The 24,577-nt window shown below is 33.8% G+C and overlaps 2 protein-coding genes across 37 annotated transcripts in view; one reads left to right on the forward strand and one right to left on the reverse strand.

The window, feature by feature from the left end:
- The window catches only part of RUNDC3B (RUN domain containing 3B), a 150,927-nt gene that overhangs the window by 72,075 nt on the left and 54,275 nt on the right, over positions 1 to 24,577 (forward strand). For all 29 annotated transcript variants that reach the window (XR_011539469.1, XR_011539471.1, XR_011539467.1 and 26 more), the window contains 4 exons: positions 2,962 to 3,051; positions 5,637 to 5,717; positions 18,000 to 18,168; positions 21,366 to 21,523. Coding sequence is in view for 23 of the 29 variants with exons in the window: in XM_070617370.1 (XP_070473471.1) it covers positions 2,962 to 3,051; positions 5,637 to 5,717; positions 18,000 to 18,168; positions 21,366 to 21,523 (498 nt within the window). In the remaining 6 variants the exon portion in view is untranslated. The remainder of the gene's footprint in view (positions 1 to 2,961; positions 3,052 to 5,636; positions 5,718 to 17,999; positions 18,169 to 21,365; positions 21,524 to 24,577) is intronic.
- The window catches only part of SLC25A40 (solute carrier family 25 member 40), a 129,905-nt gene continuing 110,491 nt past the window's right edge, over positions 5,164 to 24,577 (reverse strand). For 3 of the 8 annotated variants that reach the window (XR_011539475.1, XR_011539476.1, XR_011539487.1), the window contains one exon: positions 5,800 to 6,358. The gene's annotated coding sequence lies outside the window, so the exon portion shown is untranslated. Of the gene's footprint in view, positions 6,359 to 24,577 lie in introns of all 8 variants that reach the window. The other 5 variants (XR_011539481.1, XR_011539480.1, XR_011539478.1 and 2 more) reach the window with 3 other exon arrangements.

Consider the following 24,577-nt stretch of genomic DNA (forward strand, 5'->3'; position numbering starts at 1 on the left):
AAAGACATATTTCAATTAGAGTTAAATTATATCTGTTAAGAGAAAAAGTTATTTTTATGAAGGTATTACTTTAAATGCTTTTCTAGTTTCTAATATTTTTCTGGTCAACCTACAAATAATTGGAAAGAGTATACCTAATAAAAAGAGGAGGCTTTTCTTCCAGATCACAGTAATATCAAATGGTTGCTCACAATTTTCCTTTGCTTCTAAAATATAAAACTTCTTTAAAGATATAATCTAATATATAAATCTTTAAATGGAAGTTTTATATTTTTCACCTTGGTACTTTCAATATTTGTAATATGTTTTTGCAGTTCAGTACACTGTTTTGGTTAGATTCTTCTCATAAAAATATTTTCTTTAGAACAAAAAATATTTTCAACAAAAGAAAAGGAATTTTTTTAGTGTATACCTTACTATTATTGAATTAGTCATCTTAGGCTTTACTCTTGGCTCATTTGTTACATAACCTTGGTTATATAAGCAAACTTTATTAATGCTCCAGTTTTTCTATGAGATAAAATGAAGAGGTTCAAAGCTTACAATCTTTTAAAGCCTTTGAAAGTGCTGATAACAGGAATCAGGTTTTCAGTCAAAATTACTGATATGTTGGTTTGATTAAGGGAATAAAAAATTTTTCCTGACAGCTGCTGCTTCTTTAATATACATGAAATGACTTGTCTTTGATTAAATGATGAGAATGTGATCGTTTTCAATTCAGATCCCTTCATTTCAGGATTCTTTTGAATACTGAATTACTTTAAAAATGTTACCTCAAACTTAGAGATGTATTTTATGAAAAATACTTTTTTTCTCAACCAGAACTAATAATAAAAACATTCAGCATACGATGGACAGTTCTCTTAAGTAGCCCTTCCTCTTACGTTTGTCGTCTCCTCCCCTCTCTTGCAGTAAGTACTGTTATATTAAACCAGGTCCATGCAGTGTTATGCTTCAGGTGTGATTTTATTTGAGTGGAATTATTGATTTCACATATAGCAAGCATTTCATTTGTATTGATTAGCTTAAAAAATCATTAGTAAAACTAAAGCCAAAAAGATCAATAAAACAATCCTGTATACACATGTATAACAGACCTTTAGACTTTAAATGATTTCTAAAACCAGTTAGTTTTGTGTTTATTTTTGATACCCTTCAATAGTTGCTAAAACAATATTAACATTAGGAAGCAAGCAAGAATAGTTTTGATCTGACTCTTAGAATGCACCTTTAAACATGTTGAGCTCAACATGGGGAATAAAAAAAGTAGGCCCTTTCTTATATAGGGGAATAGTAGGAATAATGGATAATTGCCAGCATCAAAAACCAGAATTCTTTTCTGACACGTGTCTCAAAGAATTTAGTAGTCTAGAACATTGGAATTATAATTCTTCCAGGAGTCAGTAACATATTCTGTCAACAGCCAGTTTAGCCATTGGGGCAGGGGCAAAATCTCAGATATAGAGATTTGTCTAAATATCTCTTTTTGTGGAACACTTTCATTGAATATGTAGAAAATCCTTCCATTTATTTTACTAATCTTTGTTAGTCTGGAAGTTTTAGTTTTTTTCATTTTATATAAATCAGTGAAAGCAATTCTCATATTTCCAAGGAAACAGACAACATCTATTCCAAGCTAGGCTTCTCACCATATTTGTTGGCAGCCTTACACCTAAGAGGGTAGATAGTTGTCTCCTATTTTCCTCTTTGTATTTTTATTATTCGTTTAAACTTCCCTGTGAACCGTAACGTAGGTTAAATCCTCTGTAAATCTTCCTGTTTACCAGTGCGGTTTAATGGGCAGCATATGGAGCTTACAGTGAGAGGGGCTGAGTTTCCTCCGTGAGCAGTTCATCCATGTGAGCCTGGGCAAACCGCTCTTAACGTGACTCTTTTTCTGACGATAAATTTATAGCTAATGACAGTTTTTTCCACGTTCACTTCATGGACTTTTTTGCAAGTATCAAATGATATGTTTGTAAGAGTATTTGGTAGACTCTGAACTTTTCAGAATTAATGGTGGGATTATGAGTATATTAAAATCTTTTTGCAGCCTTTATAAACTCACAGATACTGAGAAGAGCAAGACAAATTTCATTTACTAAAATGTTTTCCTTTTAGTTAGTAGAGTGGTGTTCACTGTCTATATGTAATTTAAATAGATATAACAATTTAATGATCCCTGATTACTGAACATGAACTAGTTTTTGCATAATATTGTTTTAAAGAACAACTAAGTTCAATGATCTTACATTCTTTTGTAGAAAATTACCTTAGGCCCATATTATGATATTTTTTCAAAATATTTATTTTAAATATTTTTAAATAAAATTTTAGCATTTTAGAAACTAACATTCACCAAAACAGATGGCTTTACAGGAATTAGCAAAGATAGATTCATATTCACATTTTGTCAGAGATAATACTTTCTTTTTCAAATGCAGCCATCTTGGTAGCCCGTCTGACCTATTAGTATTGCATTGTTAGAAGTTAGCATAAATTACTAATGATCACACACCTTCCTGGTGCTTAATTTAGTTAATAACCCTTGCAATTACAGAAAAACAGAATGTATGTTTGTGTTTGTTCTATGTATAGAAAAATAGTCTACATAGTTTTGAAAATAGACCAGTATAAATGATCATGAATTTGCCATCTTTCAGATTGCATTTCTGTTGCTTCACTATTAGGGAAAAATGCTAGGCACTCTAGGCCCGTTGAAAGAGTCACTTTGGAGATTCTTTTTGAGGGAAGTAGAAATGCTTAGAATGATTTTTTGTTATGGTGGCAGTTTTTGGTTTTTGTTTTTTCTAAATATCTACAACACTTGGGTGATCTGAGTACATTTTTATTTTGATAAATAAATTTAGTTCTTTCTACTTTAGTTTGGGCTCTAAGTGATTTCTCTAAATGAAACTTCAATCAGTTTTTATTTATTTATTCACTCATTTCATTTTTTAGGAGATTTTATGAGGATGGAGCAATTGTCTTGGGTGAGGAAGCAAATATGCTTGCTGGCATGCTGCTTGGACTCAATGCTATTGATTTCAGGTACTTAATCTAACTAAATGTATTTAGTTCTCAAATTATTCTACCACATAATAGTTCTACTTAGGATTTTTTTCTTTCAGTTTTCTAAGTAAAGCACACAGTTGGATATTGCTATTTGATTCATATTGTTCCCTTTCAAATGGCATCAGTTTTCTAAATGGGTTTGCTCTCAGAAAAGAGACTGTCTGAAACTTAAGAAATTCACTAACAGGCTTGCTCTCTAGTTGGGTAAAAAGGAAAGCTTAGACTGCATTTGCCCAAGCAGAAAAATCATGTACTCTGGTAGCACTGAAGGAAGGTTTTGAATCGTATCTCTTAGTATTTTTCAGCTACTGCTTTAAAATGCAAAGAAATAGGGGCCAGCGCAGTGGCCGAGTGGTTAAGTTCATACGCTCCGCTTCGGCGGCCCAGGGTTTCGCCCGTTCGGATCCTGGGCGCAGACATGGCACTGCCCATCACGCCATGCTGAGGCGGCGTCCCCCATGCCACAACTAGAAGAACCCACAACTAAAAATATACAACTATGTACGGGGGGGTTTGGGGAGAAAAAGGAAAAATAAAATCTTAAAAGAAAAAAACCACCCCTGGTGTTAAAATGCAAAGAAATACACTAAAAGTAGATTCAGAACCAGAAAGATTTTCATTATCTCATGTGCTGAGATAAAGAACATCCTGACAGGATATCTTGGGTATCCTATGTTTCTTGTATTATGTATCTAAAATATAAAAAAATTAATATTTGCTTTTATTATTAATAAGATGAATTGATTCTGGACTAAGATTATAAGTACTAAAAATGCACAATGTACGTTCTTTTTAAATTTAGGGAAGCATCTTTTTGCATTTCCTAAATTGATCCAAGATTTTACATTATACTAAAAGTGGAAAGTTTGTCTGTAACAATAATTCAAATATAAGAGTGAAGGAAATACTATATTTTTATTGAAATATTACTTAAAATGCAAGAATATTAACAAAATAAGTATAAAACTTAAATGAAATCTACTTTTAGGTCTTGAATTAAAAAGTATTGTGCTCATTTTCACTGAGGTTGCCTTTTTCTAGTAAATCACTTCCTTTTCAAAATATTTGTTATTTTATAGGTAAAACTTTCCTCTACTTAAGATTTAATGGGGGGCCACCCCCGTGGCCAAGTGGTTAAGTTCAGCCTGCTCTGCTTCAGCAGCCTAGGGTTTCGCCAGTCCCCATCCTGGGCGCAGACATGGCACCGCTTATCAGGCCACACTGAGGCAGGGTCCCACATGCCACAACTAGAATCTACAACTAAAATATACAACTATGTACTGGGGGGATTTGGGGAGAAAAAAGCAGAGGGCAAAAAAAAAAAAGCTTGGCAACAGTTGTTAGCTCAGGTGCCAATCTTTAAAAAACAAAAGATTTAATAAAGTAGTATTAGATTAATTAGCTTAATTGTTTAGGATGAACATGATAGATGCAATATGAAGGTTCTTTGTGATTCCTCTAAGGGTGTTAACTTTTTCCATTGCATGCTGCTGGCTCTGTCTAAATCCTTTAGCATTTTTTTTTTTTTTGTAAAACAAAACCTGGGATAAGAATATGAACTGTTGGTTTATTGTAACCCATTGGTACTGTATAATCAACTGAAAGCAAGTCTTAAAGATACATTAGTAATGTTTCTGTGAACAAAGAAAAGGTCATATAAAGTGTTGCCACTTTGATTCTGTCCTTGTTCAAGTCTGGAAAAATACATACGTACCCTGGATATTGATATATTAACACAAGTATTTCAGCAGACAAACTTCCAAAAAAACCAGAAGGTGGGAGTTCACAGATGAATGGTTTTCTTTGAAAGATCAACCTACATTTTATAAATATTCCTATGGTTATCTTCCTAGAAGATGTACTTTTTTTCTTTTATCAATAGTAATCATAAACACCGTTTTTTTTTTTTTTTGATTATCCAGTTGAGTATACCCTTGTAGAAGAGAAAGATTAGTGGGTTGGGGGACCGGGAGATCTAGAGTTTCTTTATAGGCTGTATGAGACTCACAGTATGACTTTGGGCAAGTCACTTAACCTTTTCCTTGTTGCCTTGGCTTCTTAAAAAGGATTGACTTAGAGATTAGAAGATTTTTTGCATTCTTTTTTAAGTTTAAGATCCAAGCCCTTTCACCTCTTTAGGTAGTCTAGAAAACCCTCATTTTCTAATTAGATCTTTTTAGGTGATGTTCAGTGTCACGTGAGAATTTATGTGTGAATGTGAACAAGTCTTCATTTGAAAGTTCTCTAGTGATCTCCAATAAAGACCAAGATAGTATGAAATAAATAAACAGTGTTTGAACAGATTTCTCAGTGAGTGTTGCATTTGCAGCAAATATTTATGTAACAGTGTATTAACTTGCACAATGCTTTGTCATTGGCATTGAAGCCAGGATATCTGTATTGAGGTATTTATTTGTAACAAGTAACATTTAAATTACAAACAAAAAAATTCAGCTGCAGTTTGGTGAATCAAATGTCTCTAACAAGAGATTGTTTATTAACACTTGTTTGATTTAACATTTTATCTATTAAAATGGAATATTTATTGTCTGTTTTCTTAGCTTCTGCCTAAAAGGAGAAGGATTAGATGGCAACTTTCCTGCTGTAATAGACTATACACCATATTTGAAGTTTACCCAAAGGTATTTGACATTTTGAAAATGTTATCGAAATCTTAATTTATAATCGGATGTCTTCTTCTACAGTGTATTTATCTGATTGAAGTCACTTTTTATAAAACGTTTATTTCAGTATCAGAAGTCATTCAAAAATACAAACTCAAGTTGCATTTTAGTATTTATGTAAGTACACACTTTTTACATAATTGTAATCCCAGCTTAAGTATAGTTTTTTAAAAACAGCATGTGTTTTTATTGCTGTAATCATTATAATAACTTTAATTGCTCTATAATAGTCCATTGAGATTCCCAAACTATAATTCATCATTTAGAATGTTTTCCATTTTAATCTCCATTATAAAGAAAATAATAACATTTTTGTGCAAATCAATTTTCTTTTTGTTTCTATTGTGAATTTACAGAGTTCTTCAGGTAAATACAATGAAAAATTTTATGTCTCTTAAAGTGTGTCTTTATAAAAGAGTTGTACCAGCTTATCCTGCTACCAGTATTCTGTGAGAGTTAGGGATTGCCCACAATTTTATCAGCATTGGACGTTAATCAGATGAAATCTGTAGATTTTCTGAAGCTCTGCTCGCATTATTGATTTCCTGAATAGAATGAGGATCTTTGTATCCTTTTAAAATGTTATGATCAGGCCAAAGCTGTAAGAGAAAGAAAAAAAGAGAGTGAGTAATATGTATATGTATATATGTAATATATGTATATACACACATATTCAAGGTGTATTTATTGAGTGCCTAATGTAGGAAAGAAAGTTTCTTAGCTGCCAGGGATACATAGATGTCAAGAGTATAGGGACTTCATGAACTTCTGAAAAAAAATACAGTCCCTGCCCCTGAGATAATCATCATCTAGTGAGAGAAGTCACTATTACTTCAGAACTAGGAGTCTGAAGATATTTTGGTTGCTGAGAGAGAAGGAGAAATAGAGCATTATGGTACCAAGATTTCTAATTGAGTAAGTGGATCCCTTGGGAAAAGGGATTATTCTAGTACATTAGATCTAGAAAAGAAATACAGCAAGAAGATATTTGAACAGCTATAACATTATACCATTTGGGATGTATTGGATTATAGGATATTTTGTGAAGATAACAGATAGTTCAAAATAATACTAATAAAAATAGTATTAATAATATTTATTGAATGTTTATTATATATCAGGCATTGTTCTAAATGCTTTACTTCTGTTAACTCATTTAATACTCAAAAGCCAGTGAGGTAGGAACTGCTATCCTTATTTTACAAATGAGAAAAACTGAAACACAGAGAGATTAAATAACTTGTCCATAGTCATACAGCTGTTTTATGCAGAATGGGCCACAAGTCTAGAATTAAAGAGCAAGGTGACAGGTGGAGATAGGAGTTTGGTCATCAACATATAGGTGTAAAGGCTATTTTTAGTGATTTAAGAAATGACTTAAATTATAAAGATAAAGATAAACGTGAATACTAATTTTCTTCTCCTACTTACATAAGGGGCTGTAGTAATTATTACAGTACTTTTAAAAGATACAGTAATGAAACCCTCTCAACTAGTGACCTCAGAATAAATTAATGGTATATACTCTGTATCCCCAACTGCTTAACCACTTTTTCTCTGAATTTTTATGCAGTTCCTTCTTTCTTTGATGCACTAATCCAAACATGTATGTAAAGCTTCCTCTCCTTTATATGCTGAGGGATTATAAAGGGTACTAAAATGAGAAGGGAAATAACAGTTCAACCTAGTCATAAGCCAGTTAACATTACTGTCCATGGAGTTTTTCTTTTTAGGAAGATTTAAACTATCCTAATTGTCATAAAGAACGAATATTTTAAAAGTTGAATTGCTTCCACTGAAATATACCTGTATTAGACACATTTTTTTAAAACTCTAAGGTCCTAATTTTAAGAAACTGTAAGAGTCTGTCTCTGCCCAAATTACTGCTTTTAATTTATTTGGAAAGTAGTTCATGTTCACGGTTGAAAAATTAGAAAATATAGAAGAGTAGATAGAAGAAAGTTTGTCACTCATAATCTTACCTTCAAGGAGCAGCTGCTAGAAGTATTAACATTTTGATGGATAGCTTTCCAGCCTTTTCTATTGCATAGATACATTTTTTCTTTTGTTAAAACGGAATCAAAATGTACATGTAACTGTTTATTTCCCTTAAACTGTATAATGAACATTTTTGCATGTCATTCATTATCCTTCTACAGCATCATTTCCTAAAATGAATAGAATTTCATTATCTGTAGTATAATAGGTTTTCCCAGCTATTGTTGGACTTTTAGGTTACATTCGTTGTTCACTGTGTATACAAAGTTGTAGTTAATATCCTTATAACTACAGCTTTTTATATAGAACCATGATTATTTCTTTAGTTAAAATCCTGCAAGTAGAATTTCTGGGATAAACAGCATATATATTATTAAAGCTTTTGAACTATGCTGTCAAATTGACCTCCAGAGAGGCCATACCAGTTTCGTTTCAATCAGTATATGTGGGAGTGCTTGCTTCCTACCATCGCCAGCTAAGTATTAAAAGTGTGTCCAATTCTGTAAATGAAAAATGATATCCTGTTTTTGTTTTAATTTGTATATATTTGATTGCTGGTGAAGTTGAACTTTTAAAAATGTTTATTAACCATTAGCCTTTTTGGTTTTTTTAAAGATTTTATTTTTCCTTTTTCTCTTCCAAGCCCCCTGGTACATAGTTGTATATTTTTAGTTGTGGGTCCTTCTAGTTGTGCTATGTGGGACACCGCCTCAGCATGGCGTGATGAGCGGTGCCATGTCCACGCCCAGGATCTGAACCAGCAAAACCCGGGGCTGCTGCAGCAGTGCGCATGAACTTAACCACTGGGTCACGAGGCTGGCCCCAGCCATTAGTCTTTTTAAGTGGAGTTGTATCCTTCTGAAGCTAAGTATATGAAATACATAAATAGAAAACATCCTAAAATGTATTTCATATTTAAAATTAGTTTAAGTTTTAGGTTGTGCACCAGTGAGAAAACAGTTGTGCTTTTCTGAGTTACCATTTGGTGGAACTTTAAACATCTTTAAACAACTTTTCATGCATAGATTTTAGGCCTGAAAAGTCCGGTAGCTAATGATTGTTGATCTTTTATGATGCCTTCAGTTTTTCACTTCTAAGTATAATGCCACCATCAAGATTCTTGGAGCTAAGTCTTTGTACTTAAACATGACTATTTCCTAAAGAGGCAAATTTCTACAAACAAAATTGCTGACTTAAAGAGACTGTACGCCATCAAATATGCTGTTGAATTGCCCTTCCTAGTAGATGCAGGATTCCATATCCTCACCTTTCCCCCTCTTAGTAGGGGTAAATTAATCATTTTGCCACCAGAGGCCAGTCCTTTGACCACATCCCATCCTCTCTCTTCTGTTGAGGTCTTTCTCCAGCACTTGTCCCCTTACATTAATTTTCCCTTTTCTAGGTCTTCCCGCACGTCACGGCACACAGGCATGTTATTTTCCCCACCTTAAAAAACAAAACACATTTCTAACCCCACATTCACTTGTAGCTATGTCTCAGTAACCCCTCTTTTATTACAAAGCTGTGTCTCCTTCGGGCCGGCCCCGTGGCCGAGTGGTTAAGTTTGTGCGCTCTGCTGCGGCAGCCCAAGGTTTCACCAGTTCATATTCTGGGCGCTGACATGGCACTGCTCATCAAACCATGCTGAGGCGCCATCCCACATGCCACAAGTAGAAGGACCCGCAACTAAGAATATGCAACTATGTACCTGGGGGCTTTGAGGAGAAAAAGGAAAAAAATAAAATCTTAAAAAAAAAAAAAAAAACTGTGCCTCCAGTTTTTTTTGTCTCCATCCTCTCTTGAACTTTTCAAATTTGCCTTTAATACCCACCCCTGAACTGCTCTTGTCAAAGGCAGCAGTTATACCTTATCACCAAATCCAGTGGTTAGCTTCCTTATCTTACTTGACCTTTCAGCAGTGTTTAAGACTTGTGAGCACTCTCTTCAGCACTCTTCTGGTTTGCCTCCTTCTTACTTTCCTTTGCTGGTTTCTCTTCATCTCCACAACCTCTAACTGTTGTACTCTTTCAGAGATCAGCCCTGAATCATCTTCTCTATCTACACTCACTCTAAGTTTCATTTGGTTTTATGGCTTTAAACACTATTTGTTTCTGCTCTTTCCCAAATGTATACTTCTACCTGGAACACTACCCTAAACTCTAGCTGCCAACTTGACATCTCCACTTGGATGTATAATAAGCACTTCACGTGTAACATGTGCAACATTGAACTCCTAATTTCTCCCCTGAAAACTTTTCTTCCTTTAGTCTTTCCCATTCCAAGAATGGTAGGTCTATTGTTCCAGTTGCTTGTGCTCAAAACTTTGGAGTCATCGTTGAATTCTCGGTGCCATAATTCACATAGGGTCCATCAGCAAATCCTTTGACACCACCACTACTATCTCCTTAATTTAAACCTGGAAATTTGTAATTTTCTTCATGCCTCTACCTCTGACTCCTCTGGTTTATTCTCCATAAAGCAGCTAGAGTGATCCTTTTCAAATGTAAATCAGATTATTCCAGTCCTCTCCTCAGAACTTTCCAGTAACTTCTTTCCTCAAAAGACAAATTCCTTGATTGATTTGGCCTCCAGTACCTCTCAGGTGTTATCTCCTACTGCCTGCCCTCTCACTCACCGTGCTCCAGTAACACTGGCCATCTTGTTATTCCTTGAGCATACCAGGCGTTAGGCCACACCTTTGCCTTAGGGCCTTTGCCCTGTCTAGTCTCCCTGCCAGGAAGCAATCTCAGATATTTGCATGGCTAGTTCCCTTATCTTCTCTAAAACTCAGCTTAATACCACCTTACTGATGAAGCCTTCACTGAACTTCCTGCATAAAATAACTTCTCCACTCATGCTATGCCCCTTACCTTCTTTATTTTCTTTATAGTGACTATCGATGTCTAACATGGGCTATATTATTTGTCTGTCTCCTCCCACTAGAATGTAAACCCCAAGAAGTCAAGGACTGTTGTGTTGGTTCACACACATATCCTCAGTGCCTAGAACAATGCTTGGCACACAATAGATATGTAATAAATATGTGTTTTGAGAATTAAATGAATGAATATCCTCTAGGTTTTCTAATGCTTATTTATAGGATTAAAATTATTCTTCTGAAGGAGATGATGTTTTTAAGTTTCAACAGGGTTATCAGGCTGAAGATTTTATGGTCCATTTTTTCTTCTTTGTATATATTTATTAAAAATAATTATTGAAGGAAAAGGAATAAGGAAATTGATAAGAATTCTTAATCTCTATTTAATAAATAGTAAAGCATTATAAATATTTTTGTTAAAAGAAAATTATTTTTTGTTTTATATTGCTATTGTCTTTCATTGCCTCAATAAAAATTTTAAAAATATTTTGCTCTTTAAAATATTGGAATGTTCCTGAAATTCTTAAGCATCATTTTTTCTCTAAAAATATTTGCAGAATTTCTCTTTTAGAATAAGATATACTTTTAAGAGTATCAACTTTTCTTGTCCATAGCATAAAATAACTAAGTCTTAGGAAAACATACAGACCCTCAGGGACCTGGTGTCAATTTATGTTGTTAGCTATGTTATTTATCTACCACTCATTCAGCTTTTTTGGACATGCATAGTATTAGTCATTGAAATGTTGAGAGGCAATGTGATATCATTTAAAAAATTTGTAGTGTAATACCAATTCCCCTTATTAGAGTGACCTTGAGCAAACTACTTATCATGTCTTATTCTCATTTTCTTCCTTTATTGAATTAATCTATTAAAGAGTAGAGCAGTACCTCATGGGGTTATCATGAGGATTAATGAGATAATGTATATGAAATGTTTATACAATTCCTTGGAATCATTGTAAGTAAGTATTTATTTTCTTCCTTGTCTTTACAAAGAACTTCCTTATTATCCATCCTTCCTGTCTACTCTTGGAAGATTTTTAAATTACTGATTTGATTTTATTGATAGTCACATGATCATTCCAATTTTCTATTATTGATTGAGTTCTGGTAAATTATATTTTATTGAAATTTTCAAAAACATGTTGTTTAGAGAATTTCTTTTAATATCTTTTAAATCTCTTTTCATCTGTAGTTATGTTATCTTGTGCCTTTTGTATTCACAACTTTTATTTATTTATTTACTTATTTTTTGAGGAAGATTAGCCCTGAGCTAACATCTGTGCCCATCAATCCTCCTCTTTTTTGCTGAGGAAGACTGGCCCTGAGCTAACGTCTGTGCCCATCTTCCTCTACTTTATAGGTAGGATGCCTGCCACAGCATGGCTTGACAAGCGATACATAGGTCCACATCCAGGATCCAAACCGGCGAACCCCGGGCCACCAAAGCAGAACATGCGAACTTAACTGCTGTGCCACCAGGCTAGCCCCCATAACTTTTATTTTTCCTTTTATTTTTTAATCATTCTTGCTAAAGTATTGTCAATTTTATTAGTGTTTTTAAGTAAGTATTTCTTTTTCTTTGTCGATCCTCTGTTATACCATTGCCAGCTAGCTCATTAATTGCTGTTCTTATCTATATTATTTCGTTTTGTTCTACTTACTTTCGGTTTGTGATGATCTTTTCTTTCTTTTTATTTTTTACTTTATTTTTATTTATTTATTTACTTTTTATTGCGGTAACATTGGTTTATAACATTATATAATTTTCAGGTGTACGAGGTAATATATTTCAAATTCTGCATAGATTACATCATGTTTGCCACCTAAAGAGTAATTACAATCCATGTGATGATATTTTCTTTGTCTTTTTTTAAATTTCCACTTTATTGAGTGGAATTTTTAAATTTCCACTTTATTGAGTAGAATTGACAAAATTCTAAGATATTTAAAGTGTACATTGTGATGATTTCATATGCATTGTGAATGGATTCCCCCATCTAGTTAATTAATACATGCATCACCTCACATATTTATCTCTTTTTTTTGGTGAGAACATTTAAGTTCTATTCTCTTAGAAAATTTCAGTTGTACAATATAGTGTTATCATCTGTAATCACCATGTTTTACTTTAGATCCTCAGACCTTACTAATCTCACAGCTGAAAGTTTGTCCCTTTTTACCAACCTCTCTCTCTTTCCAGCCCCTGGGAACCACTTTTCTACTCTCTGTTTCCATGAGTTTGACTTTTTTTTTAGATTCCACATATAAGTGATAATTTGCAGAATTTGTCTTTCTCTGTGTGGTGTATCTCACAGATGTCCTTTTTTCTCATGGCTGAATAGTATTCCATATATATGTGTACACACATACCACATCTTCTTTATCCGTGCATTCGTTAATGGACACCTAGATTGTTTCCATATCTCGATTACTGTGAATAATGCTGCAGTAAACATGGGAGTGCAGATACCACTTTGATACCCTGTTTTCATTTTCTTTGGATAAATACCCAGAAGTGGGATTGCTAGATCACAAAGTAGTTCTATTTTTAATTTTGGGGGGAACCTTCCATACTGTTTCCATAATGGCAGTACCAACTGACATTCCTACAACTAGTGCCCAGGGATTCCCTTTTCTCTGCATCCACACCAACACTTGTTATCTCTTCTCTTTTTGATGATAGCAATTCTGACAGATAATGAGATGATATCTCATTGTGATTTTGGTTTCCATTTCTCTGATGATTAGTGATGTTGAGTGATGTCAAGCACTTTTTCTTGGATCTGTTGGCCATTTGTATGTCTTCTTCGGAAAAATGTCTATTCAGCTCCTCTGCCTATTTTTCAATCGGATTGTTTATTTATATATTTTTCTGCTGTTGAGTTGTATAAGTTGTTTATAGATTTTGGTTATTAACCCCTTATCAGATATATGGTTTGCAAATATTTTCTCCCATTCCATAGGTTGCCTTTTCATTTGTTGACGGTTTCCTTTTCTGTATAGAAGCTTTTAGTTTGATGTGGTCCCATTTGTTTGTGTTTGTTTTTCTCTTTTCTTCCCTTTGTTTTGGTGTTGAATCTCAAAAGTCATTGCCAAGATTGATGTCAAGGAGTTTACCCACTATGTTTTCTTCTAGCAGTTTTACAGTTTCAGGTTTTACATTCAAGTCTTTAATCCATTTTGAGTTGGTTTTTGTGTGTGGTATAAGATAGGGGTCCAGTTTCATTCTTTTGGGTTTGGCTGACCAGTTTTCTCGACACTGTTTATTGAAGAGACTGTGCTTTCTCCATTATATATTCTTGGCTCCTTTGTCATAAATTAATTGACTGTATATTTATGGATTTATTTCTGGGCTATCTATTCTGTTCCATTGATCTATATGCCTGTGTTTATGCCACTACCATACTGTTTTGATTACTGTAGATTTGTAATGTATTTTGAAATCAGGAAGTGTGATGCCTCTAGCTCTGTTCTTTCTCAAGATTGCTTTGGCTATTTGGGGTCTTATGTGGTTCCATACAAATTTTAGGGTTGTTTGTTCTATTTAAGTGAAAAATGCCATTGCAATTTTGATAGGGATTACATTGAATCTATAGATCTCTTTGGGTAGTATGGACATTTTAACAATGTTAATTCTTTCAGTCCATGAGCACAGAATATCTCTCTGTCTGTTTGTGGCTTCTTCAATTTCTTTCATCAGCGTCTTACAGTTTTCAGTGTATAGGTGTTTCACCTCCTTGGTTAAATTTATTCCTAGGTGTTTTATTCTTTTTGGTGCAATTGTAAATGGGATTGTTTTTGTAATTCCTGATAGTTCATTATTAGTGTATAGGTATGAAACTGATTTTTGTATATTGATTTTGTATTTTGCAACTGTACTGAATTCATTTATTGTTTCTAACAGTGTTTTGGTGGAGTCTTTAGGGTTTTCTGTATATAATCTCATGTCATCTGTAAGTAGTGACAGTTTTACTTTTTCCTTTCTGACTTGAATGCCTTTTATTTCTTTTTCTTGCCTGATTGCTCTGGCTAAGACTTCCAGTACTATTTTGAATAAGAATGATGAGAAGGGGCATCCTTGTCTTCTTACTGATCTCAGAGGAAAAAGTTTCAGCTTTTCACTGTTGAGCATGAAGTTAGCTGTGGGCTTGTCATATGTAGCCTTTATTATCTTGAGGTATGTTCCCTCTATACCCAGTTTGTTGAGAGTTTTTATGATATTTTCTTTCTCAATACTTAAATTTACTTTTTTTCTTATAAATGTATATGTCTATAAATATCCCTTGAAGTGCTATTTTAGCTGCATCCTATAAGTTGGTTATTTTTTATTTTAGTTGTTTTAAGTATAATTTCCATTATAATTTTTTTGACCAAAGGATTTGGTCAATTTTTAATTTTCAAACTTATTCAGAGCTTTTGTTATTGTTCTAATTAGTGAATGTGGCCTACATAATAATAGTTTGTGGAAATTTGTTGAGAAATGGCCTAGAATTGGTCAGTATTCCAATAATTGGGCTCTGTATTCGTTACATTATGCTTGTTAATGGTAGTGTTCTAATATTCTATATCCTTTCTCATTTTTCCCTGTTTCACATTTTTAATTGTTGAGATGATGTATTAAATTCTTTCACTATGATATTTGATTTGTCAGGTTTTCCCTATGGTACTTTTAATTTTTGCATTGTGTTTTTTGAAGCTAACTTATTAAACGCATACAAGTTTAGAATTCTTAAATTTTCCTGATGTAATGGATTTTTTATCAATATGTACTAACCATAAATATTTAGTAAATTTTTTATTCCTTGATGTCCATTGTGTCTGATCTTAATAGAGTCCCACCAGTTTTCTTCAGGTTAATATTTTTCTATTATAATTTTGTCTTTTTTTAAAAACCATATTTCCTCTGTTCTGATATGGCTTCCATTGTAAATGCATCTCAATTCAGAGAAAATGGTTTGACAGCAATAGTAAGATGTACTCAATTGTAAGCTGTTCCTTGATTTCAGATGTGTTAATATGTGAAAAAATGTAATGGCAGGAATTTATGAGAGTGCTTCCAGCCTTTTGTGTCCTTATGTTTTTAAGTATATCTTTTTAAAATAGTACTTAACTGGAATTTTAAAAATCTAGTCTAGAAAGGCTTTGTCTTTTAAGTGATGTGCTTAACTTATTTACTGATATGTTTGGCTTGATATCTACTATTGTTCTTTTTGCTTTCTATTTGTCCTACTTTTTGCATTTCTTTTTCTGCTATTTCTATCTTCTTTTTTATTTTTTATTTTTTTGGATTGATTTTTCCTTTCCTTCCTGATTTTCTTCCTCTCCTAGTTTACAAGTTACATACTATACTTCTCTTCTCTTACTGGTACTCCATTAATTTTAATATGCATATTTAAAATTTAACAAAATCTAAAGTTAATATCTTTACCACCTATCCAAATAAATGAGGACCTTGTATTAACTCTAGTAATTTCATGCTTGACATATGCTATTACTGTCCAGAATTTTAGGTCTGTCATTGATTTAATTAAAATTCCATGAAATAGGCCTCATTGTTAGTGGTTCATACTCTCAACATTTGTTTAGGTTTTCCCATAAGTTTACCATTTTCTTTGCTCATTGTTCCTTATTGGATCATTCCTTTTTTTTCCTGAACTATGATCATTGGAAGTTCTTCTAGTCAGAATTTGTTGGTACATCTCTCAGGTTGTAGTTTTCTGAATACAGTTATATGCTTATATTGCCCTCTTTCTGTGAAGATAATTTTGTTGGATATGCTATCTTACTATTAGCAGTTATTTTTCCTTAGCATTTTGAAATCTTTAATAAATATTATAATTTCTTCTTATCTCATCTTATATTTTACTTGTTCCCTCTTCAGTTACATCTGCTTTTTAGCTCATCCATTTAATTTTTAATTTCAAATATTATTTTTTTAGATGTTCTATTTGTCTTTTTCAAGGATGAAACTTTATCATCAGCCACTGCTTTCTTTTCTCCAATCCACCCAAAGCCACAGCTGTGACAAGGGAATTTCCTTTGGGGTATGTTTGTTTATTGGTTTGTTTCCTAGATCATTGACTGAGAACCAAGGAGAAGTTCTTTATGCAAAGGTCTCTAATTCAGATTTGCAACATGCTTGGACTCCAGACTCAGAGCCCGACAGATACAAATACAGATCACAAAGGATGAAATATAAAATATCTTTCTTTGACCCTTACGATATTTTCCACCATTATATCTATGTTACCCTATGAAATAATCAATTCTGGTCTGGATTTCTCTTATTTTCTTGAGGTGTTTTCTATTTAATTTTAATTGTTCTGTATTCATGTGTAGACATGTTATTGCTGGCCCATATTTGTCTTAATCAAATCTGAACATCTGGCTTTTGGTTGTTGAATTTAACCCATTTAAGATTTTTGTAATTTCTTTTGTGTTAGGACTTATTCTGCCATCTTATTTTTTGTCTTGAATTTACTATATTTTCTTATTTTGTCCCTCCATTTGCTAGATCAGAGTTTCTTTTTGTACTATGAGGGTTATATGGACTATTTTCATGCTCTGTTTCTTATATGTTAATATCATTGCTCATATATTAAAATTTAATCTTCCTTGTTCATTTTTAAGTATATTAACACCTATATCTTTCATCTAAACTAGATAGCCATCTTAGCACACTTTCTTCTCTTTTAGTTTCTCCTCTCCTTTTTATTCACCTTATTCTGTACTCCTCTACCATATTGATGTCATAAGGAATTTTAATACAGATTGTAATGGGATATTCTCTCCAGTTCACCTCTACCTCTCCTTGTTTCCCTAGTAGAAAATGCTTGGGAGTGACTAGTTTTTCTGAACTTATCTTCTCCGCCAAAGCTGAGCTGACCTTTAACACTACCCCAATATTATACCCTACTGGTATTAGGCTGTAGTTCTGTTTGTCTGCCTAGCAGTGGAGGTTGGACAGGCAGTGATCTACGTGGGGTAGTGAAAAGAACCCAGCTAGAAAACTCTTCCCAGCCCATCTGGAGTTTCTGGTCTTCTCTGGAAATCTTTTGTCTCTCCTGAGAACATTCTCACAGTTTTTATGTTAATTCCTTAGTTCTGTAAACTCACTTGAGCTTCTGCAGCATCTTTAGGTGTGACTTTGTCAGAGGGAGTCAGAAGCACATGCTAGCTTGTCATTTTTTTTTTTTGGGAAGCTAAATTCTTTATAATATCATTATTATAAGTGTGTATTTAGTGCTAAATATTTTGGAGTTTGCTCACCAGCAGCTTGCAGATATCGAAGTATTTCTTGAAAATCAAGTGGAACATATTATTAACTTTATTTATTTTTTTAATTTTAATCTGCCTAGTTCTGATAGTATCAGCAGTGATGAAGAAGAGCTGAGGACTTTGGGAAGCAGTGGTAGTGAAAGCAGCACTCCAGAGAATGTTGGGCCTCCTTTCATCATGGATGAGAATAGTTGGTTCAACAAGTGTAAGAGAGTTAAACAGAAGTATCAACTAACCCTTGAACAGAAGGTATTTATCAGTTGTCAAAAGCATTCAATTTGGTTCTCATTATTGCCTTTGGACTGTCACTGCCAAAAGATCTTTCAGCTGAATAAAATTATTTACCCATTGCTACTGCCCTTCTGTCCTTGAATTGTCCTTTTCTTAATTAAGACTCAGGCAAAGTTTTAGGAGAAGGTTTTGTTTGTTAAACTTTTTCTAATTTTATATTTTAATATAAAAATAAGCCATTTATTCTTCTATGTGCAGTTTCATTTATATGTTTGAGTTTTAGTTCTTATGATTAATTTTATAAAAGATTATTTGGTTTGTGAAAATGCAGTGATTGCCTAAACAAATTTCATATATGTCTGTCTCTTTTTTTTGAGTATTTTAACAGCTCTGTATGTTAAGCACTGTTCTAGGCAAAGTGGAGTACATAACAAAGAGAAAGGAAAATAAACTCCATTTTCTTTTTTTTATTTTTTGAGGAAGATTAGCCCTGAGCTAACTACTGCCAACCCTCCTCTTTTTGCTGAGGAAGACTGGCCCTGAGCTAACATCCATGCCCATCTTCCTCTACTTTATACATGGAACGCATACCACAGCATGGCTTTTGTCAAGCGGTGCCATGTCTGCACCCAGGATCCGAACCAGCAAACCCCAGGCCTCCAAGAAACAGAACGTGTGAACTTAACCGCTGTGCCACCAGGCCAGCCCTAAACTCCAGTATCTTGAGGAGTTTCTACCTCTTCTTTTTTACTATATTATCTATTTTCCCTTTCAAATTATTGTTATTCATAGATGACCTATATAGGGAAAGCCCATAAAATTAGTGATAGAAATATTAGAACAATAAAAAATACACTGAGGAAAATGGTTACAAAGTAAATTTACAAATATGAATAGATTTCCTAGATGACATAACATTTGTAGTAAAGCTAGAAAGGAAAGCAAAGGGATGATGAACATAATTCTCAGGCTATTGTTATCTTTACAAAGGAGGCAGAGGGGCGTTATCAGGCAAAGGCATAATAGGATCTTTGAAAGTATTGGTAATTAATCTAGGTGGTGGGTACATAATCACTAATGTTTATAAATAGTCATTTATAGTTTATAATAAGCTGTGTGTAAATATGAAACATTTCATTTGTAAAAATTAACTTTGTTTTTAATTTTTAAGATTTTATTATGAAAAAATATTTGAGAATTGTCAGGAAAAAATATGAAAAAGAACCTCCATGAGGGGAGAGCAGTGTTACCACACAAAATTGGGGTTCACTTGCCTGATGCACGTAAAAAAAACAATTAATTATATGGCATCAATCTTTGGGAAAAGAGATCAGCTTTGTTCTGCAAGATCCATCTGCAGGGAGAACAGGGGGTGTGTACCTCAGATCTGTCTCTTTAATTCAGGATTGGGGCAAAATTTAAGAGGTTAGGGATAACAGGCTGGCAAGCAGAAATGCTGGTGGACAGGTTTTGATTGGTGGGCTTCAAGCATTTATGGTAAGATTTTGAACATTTATGACAGGGTTCTAAACATTTAGGTGAGGTTCTAAACTTTTATGATAGGGTTCTAAACATTTTTGATAAGGTGGGGAAGGAATTTTAACACCAGATCTTCCTGAATGAGGGACCCTTCGCTTCTGATAAGAGTCCAACTTTCAAGTTCTGCTCGTGTCCCAGTCCTCGGGTTGCATGGGAAGGAGGATCTTTGATTCCGCAGTCATTTCAGGTCACGATTTCTTCTTTTGCATATGGCTTGTCTACAGATTTTCTGAAAGGCAATTCTTTTTTTGGTGAGAAAGATTGGCCCTGAGCTAACATCTGTTGCCAATCTTCCCCTTTTTTTTGTCCCCAAAAGTCCCAGTACATAGTTGTATATCCTAGTTGTAGGTCATTCTAGTTCTTCTCTGTGGGATGCCACAGCATGGCCTGATCAGCGGTGTGTAGGTCCACATCCAGGATCAGAACCAGCCATCCCTGGGCCACTGAAGCAGAGCACGTGAACTTAACCACTCGATCACAGGGTTCTGGCCCTGAGAAAGGTAATTCTTAATCACTCTGTTGATAAGAGATAGGGTCAGCTGAACTGGCCCTGGAGGGCCTGCAGTTACAGTAGTATTAGCTACTATTAACATGTATCATAAAGCTAAAATAACTAAAACAGTTTGCTAATGACACGTGAATAGGATAACATAATGGAATAGAAGAATGCTTTAAGAAAAAATGATTCTAATTAATATTCTGAGAGGAATTTGAAAGCATATTGAAAAGCATTTTTTGAAAGCATATTGCAACTAAAAAGAATAGGATGCCTTGAGAAGGGAACAATCAGAAAACATGAAAGAGCTATTAGAAATTAAAAATAAGATTTCCTGAATTCAGAAATTCAGTGTAAGGATTTGGAGGATAAATTCAATGAAGTCTCCCAGAAAACAGAGCAAAAGGAATAGTAGATGAGTAAATAGTAAATGAGTAAAGAAAAAGAAATGGTAAATGAGTAAAAAAAGATAGACAGGGGATCAGTCCAAGAAATCTTGTATCTATTAGATGTTTGCTAATAATATTAGCTAGGAATTATACATTGCATACAGTGTACCAGGTACCATTCTAAGCAATTTACTTATATTGATTCATTTAAGCTTCCCAAGTAGGTACACTTACTGTTGTCACTTTTTTAGATGATGAAACTACGGCACAGAGAGATGAACTAACTTGCCCAAGGACTCACAGCTGCTAAGTCGTAGAACACGAATATGACTCTAGGCAATCCCTAAACCTGCAGGCTTAACCAAAACATTATACTGCTTCCCACTAATTTGTTAATGCTAAAAATGTTAATATCTGTTTTTGAAAAATAATCACCTAGAGGCAGATTTTTAATTGGTCATTCTGTAATTAGCTTTGTATTTTGAAGCTAGGAAACATATGGAGTATTTATCACAGTTGTAGAGCTTAGAAGTTATAATATTTTGACTGTTTTACCTTAAATTACAAATATATTTTTAATTTAACTTTAGAGAAGAGCTTTAAATAATGGAGAACGTGTTAAATTTCTGTATTCAGTTAAAACAATTATTTTTTTTACTATTTCATCAGTGATAGTTTGAAATTGTTTCATTACAGTATAGATGAGAATAACATTTAAGCTACACAGCATTTATCTTCAAGTATATATTAGAATTTTGCAGTTTCTATATCTTAGTGATCTGTATTTCCAGGGTTATCTTGAAGAACTCCTACGACTTCGAGAGAATCAGCTGTCTGAATCTGTCTCCCAGAATAAAATACTACTACAAAGGATTGAAGATTCTGATCTGGCCCATAAACTGGAAAAGGAACAATTAGAATATATAATTGTGGAGCTTCAAGATCAGCTGTAAGTGAGATCTTTTTGGAGAAATTTTGGCAGTATGTAAGCATAAGAAAATGTCATATTTTGACATAGGATTCAAATTGCAAGAAATCTCCCTGCTATTAAGTTCTTTTTCACTTACTCTTTTTAAAAAGCTTGCTATTGCTTTTCTTATTATAAAAGTAATCCATGTTCCCTGTAGAAACATTACAAAATATAGGAAGAAAATAAAAATCACCTTCAGTTGTGCTACCCAGAGTTAATGGCCATAACTTGGTGTATATTCTTCCAAATGTATATGCCTAATTTCAAAAGTATTTAATTAGTTATTGATTGACTGATTGATTAATTGATTGCAAAAAGATGGGATCCAAGACCAGAACTACTCAAAGTGCTGCACTGGTGCATAACCCGTTTGTTACTGGGTTGTGCCAGAATATCACTAAGTGCAGTTTAGTAGAGCTGGCTTTTCCATAGCAAGACTTTTTTTGATGAAGCAAGCTGTGTATTGATCTACATTCTGGTACAAGCTTCTTAACTTGTCACTATTCAAAGCACTTGTACTAATATAGCATTTTGTCAAACTTGATTTTATCAATTGTTTACGGTGAAACTCTTCTCATATTAATATTTACTTAAAGGATGACTTTTAAATTTTTTATTTTGAAATAATTTCAAATTTTCAGAAAACTTGCAAGAATAGTACAAAATAATTCCTATATGCCCCTTCCTAGATTCACACTAATTTTCAACTTTTTGCCACATTTGTCATAATTCTCTCCCTCTCCCTGTGTATATATGCTTGGTTTTTTTTTTTAAAGATTGGCACCTGAGCTAACATCTGTTGCCAGTCTTCTTTTTTTTTTATTCTCCCTAAAGGCCCCCCAGTACACAGTTGTATATTCTAGTCGTAAGTCCTTCTGGTTCTGCTGTGTGGGACACCGCCTCAGCATGGCTTGATGAGTGGTCTAGGTCTGTGACCAGGATCTGAACCGGCAAAACCCTGGCCTGCCAAAGCAGAGCATGTGAACTTAACCACTGGGCCACGGGGCTGGCCCCACATAGTATTTTTTGAACCACCTGAGAGGCTGCATTCATTGTACCTCTTTACCCCTTAATACTTCAGTGTGTCCTTCCTAAAAACAAAGACATTCTCTTATACAACTATAGTTCAGCTTTCAATTTAAGAAATCTAAATCGATACATTTTCATCTAATCTATAATTCATATTTCACTGTCATCAATCATCCAAAAAATGTCCCTTATTGCAACTTTTGTTTTCCTGATACAGGATCCAATCCAGGATCATGTTTTGCATTTGGTTGTCAGTCTCTTCCGTCACTTTTAACTTAGAATAGTTTTTCGTTGTTTGTCTCACATGACATATTTCTGACGAATACAGGCTATAGAATGTCCTCAATTTGAATTTGTTTGCTTTTCCTTGTGATTACAATGAGTTTATCCATTTGTAGCGGAAATACGACATACATAGTGTGTTCTCAGGATATCACATCCGGAGGTCTTTGAAGTCTGTTGGCATTTTATTAGTGATATTAATTTTAATCATTTGGTTAAAGTGTTTTTCTCTTCTGTATAGTTACTGTTGTTCCTTTTGTAATTAACATGTAATTTGCAAGGAGATACTTTGAGACTAAATAAATATAAAAGATAATTTTTTAAGTAAAATGTTTTATTAAGGAATATAAAAATGTAATATTTTGGGGGGAATTTGCATCTTGATGAAAAGAATTATGTTCATATATTGTTTCTTATATTTTTTCTAATATTTTAAAGAGAGTTTGTCCTATATGGGGTATCACTCATTGAGGGGTAAGATAACATCTCCCATAGTCCCTTGCTTCTGTAAGCAGGGAGAAAAATATCAAAAGCCAAACAGTAGAGACTGCTGGGTATTTCTTTACAATTAAAAGATTAAGAAGATAATTTAATTTTTCTTTTGCCAATAATACTGGTAGTTTGTCTAAATGCTGTTAACTTAAAAATAATTATGAAATCAGTTATTTCATCAAAGAGATTTTCATTTGAAGAATTAAATTTGAATGTATTGCATTTATTTTACTTTTTTTTTTTATTAATGTTATGATAGATTACAACCTTGTGAGATTTCAGTTGTACATTTTTGTTAGTCATGTTGTGGGTACACCACTTCCCCCTCTGTGCCCTCCACCCACCCCCCCTTTTCCCTGGTAACCACCGATCAGATCTCCTTATCAGTATACTAATTTCCACCTATGAGTGGAGTCATATAGAGTTCGTCTTTCTCTGACTGGCTTATTTCGCTTAACATAATACCCTCGAGGTCCATCCACGTTGTTGTGAATGGGCCGATTTTGTCTTTTTTTATGGCTGAGTAGTATTCCATTGTGTATATATACCACATCTTCTTTATCCAATCATCAGTTTCTGGGCATGTAGGCTGGTTCCACGTCTTGGCTATTGTAAATAATGCTGCGATGAACATAGGGGTGCAACGGACTCTTGAGATTTCTGATATCAGGTTCTTAGGATAGATACCCAGTAATGGGATGGCTGGGTCATAGGGTATTTCTATTTTTAACTTTTTGAGAAATCTCCATACTGTTTTCCATAGTGGCTGTACCAGTTTGCATTCCCACCAACAGTGTATGAGGGTTCCTTTTTCTCCACAACCTCTCCAACATTTGTCACTCTTGGTTTTGGATGTTTTTGCCGATCTAACGGGTGTAAGGTGATATCTTAGTGTAGTTTTGATTTGCATTTCCCTGATGATTAGCGATGATGAACATCTTTTCATGTGTCTATTGGCCATATTCATATCTTCTTTTGAGAAATGTCTGTTCATGTCCTCTGCCCATTTTTTGATCGGGTTGTTTGTTTTTTTGTTGTTAAGCAGTGTGAGTTCTTTGTATATTATGGAGATTAACCCTTTGTCGGATAAGTGGCTTGTAAATATTTTTTCCCAATTAGTGAGCTGTTTTTTTGTTTCAATCCTGTTTTCCCTTGCCTTGAAGAAGCTCTTTAGTCTGATGAAGTCCCATTTGTTTATTCTTTCTATTGTTTCCATCAGCTGAGGAGTTA

This window comes from Equus przewalskii, chromosome 4, assembly GCF_037783145.1.
Source record: "Equus przewalskii isolate Varuska chromosome 4, EquPr2, whole genome shotgun sequence".
NCBI lineage: Eukaryota > Metazoa > Chordata > Mammalia > Perissodactyla > Equidae > Equus > Equus przewalskii.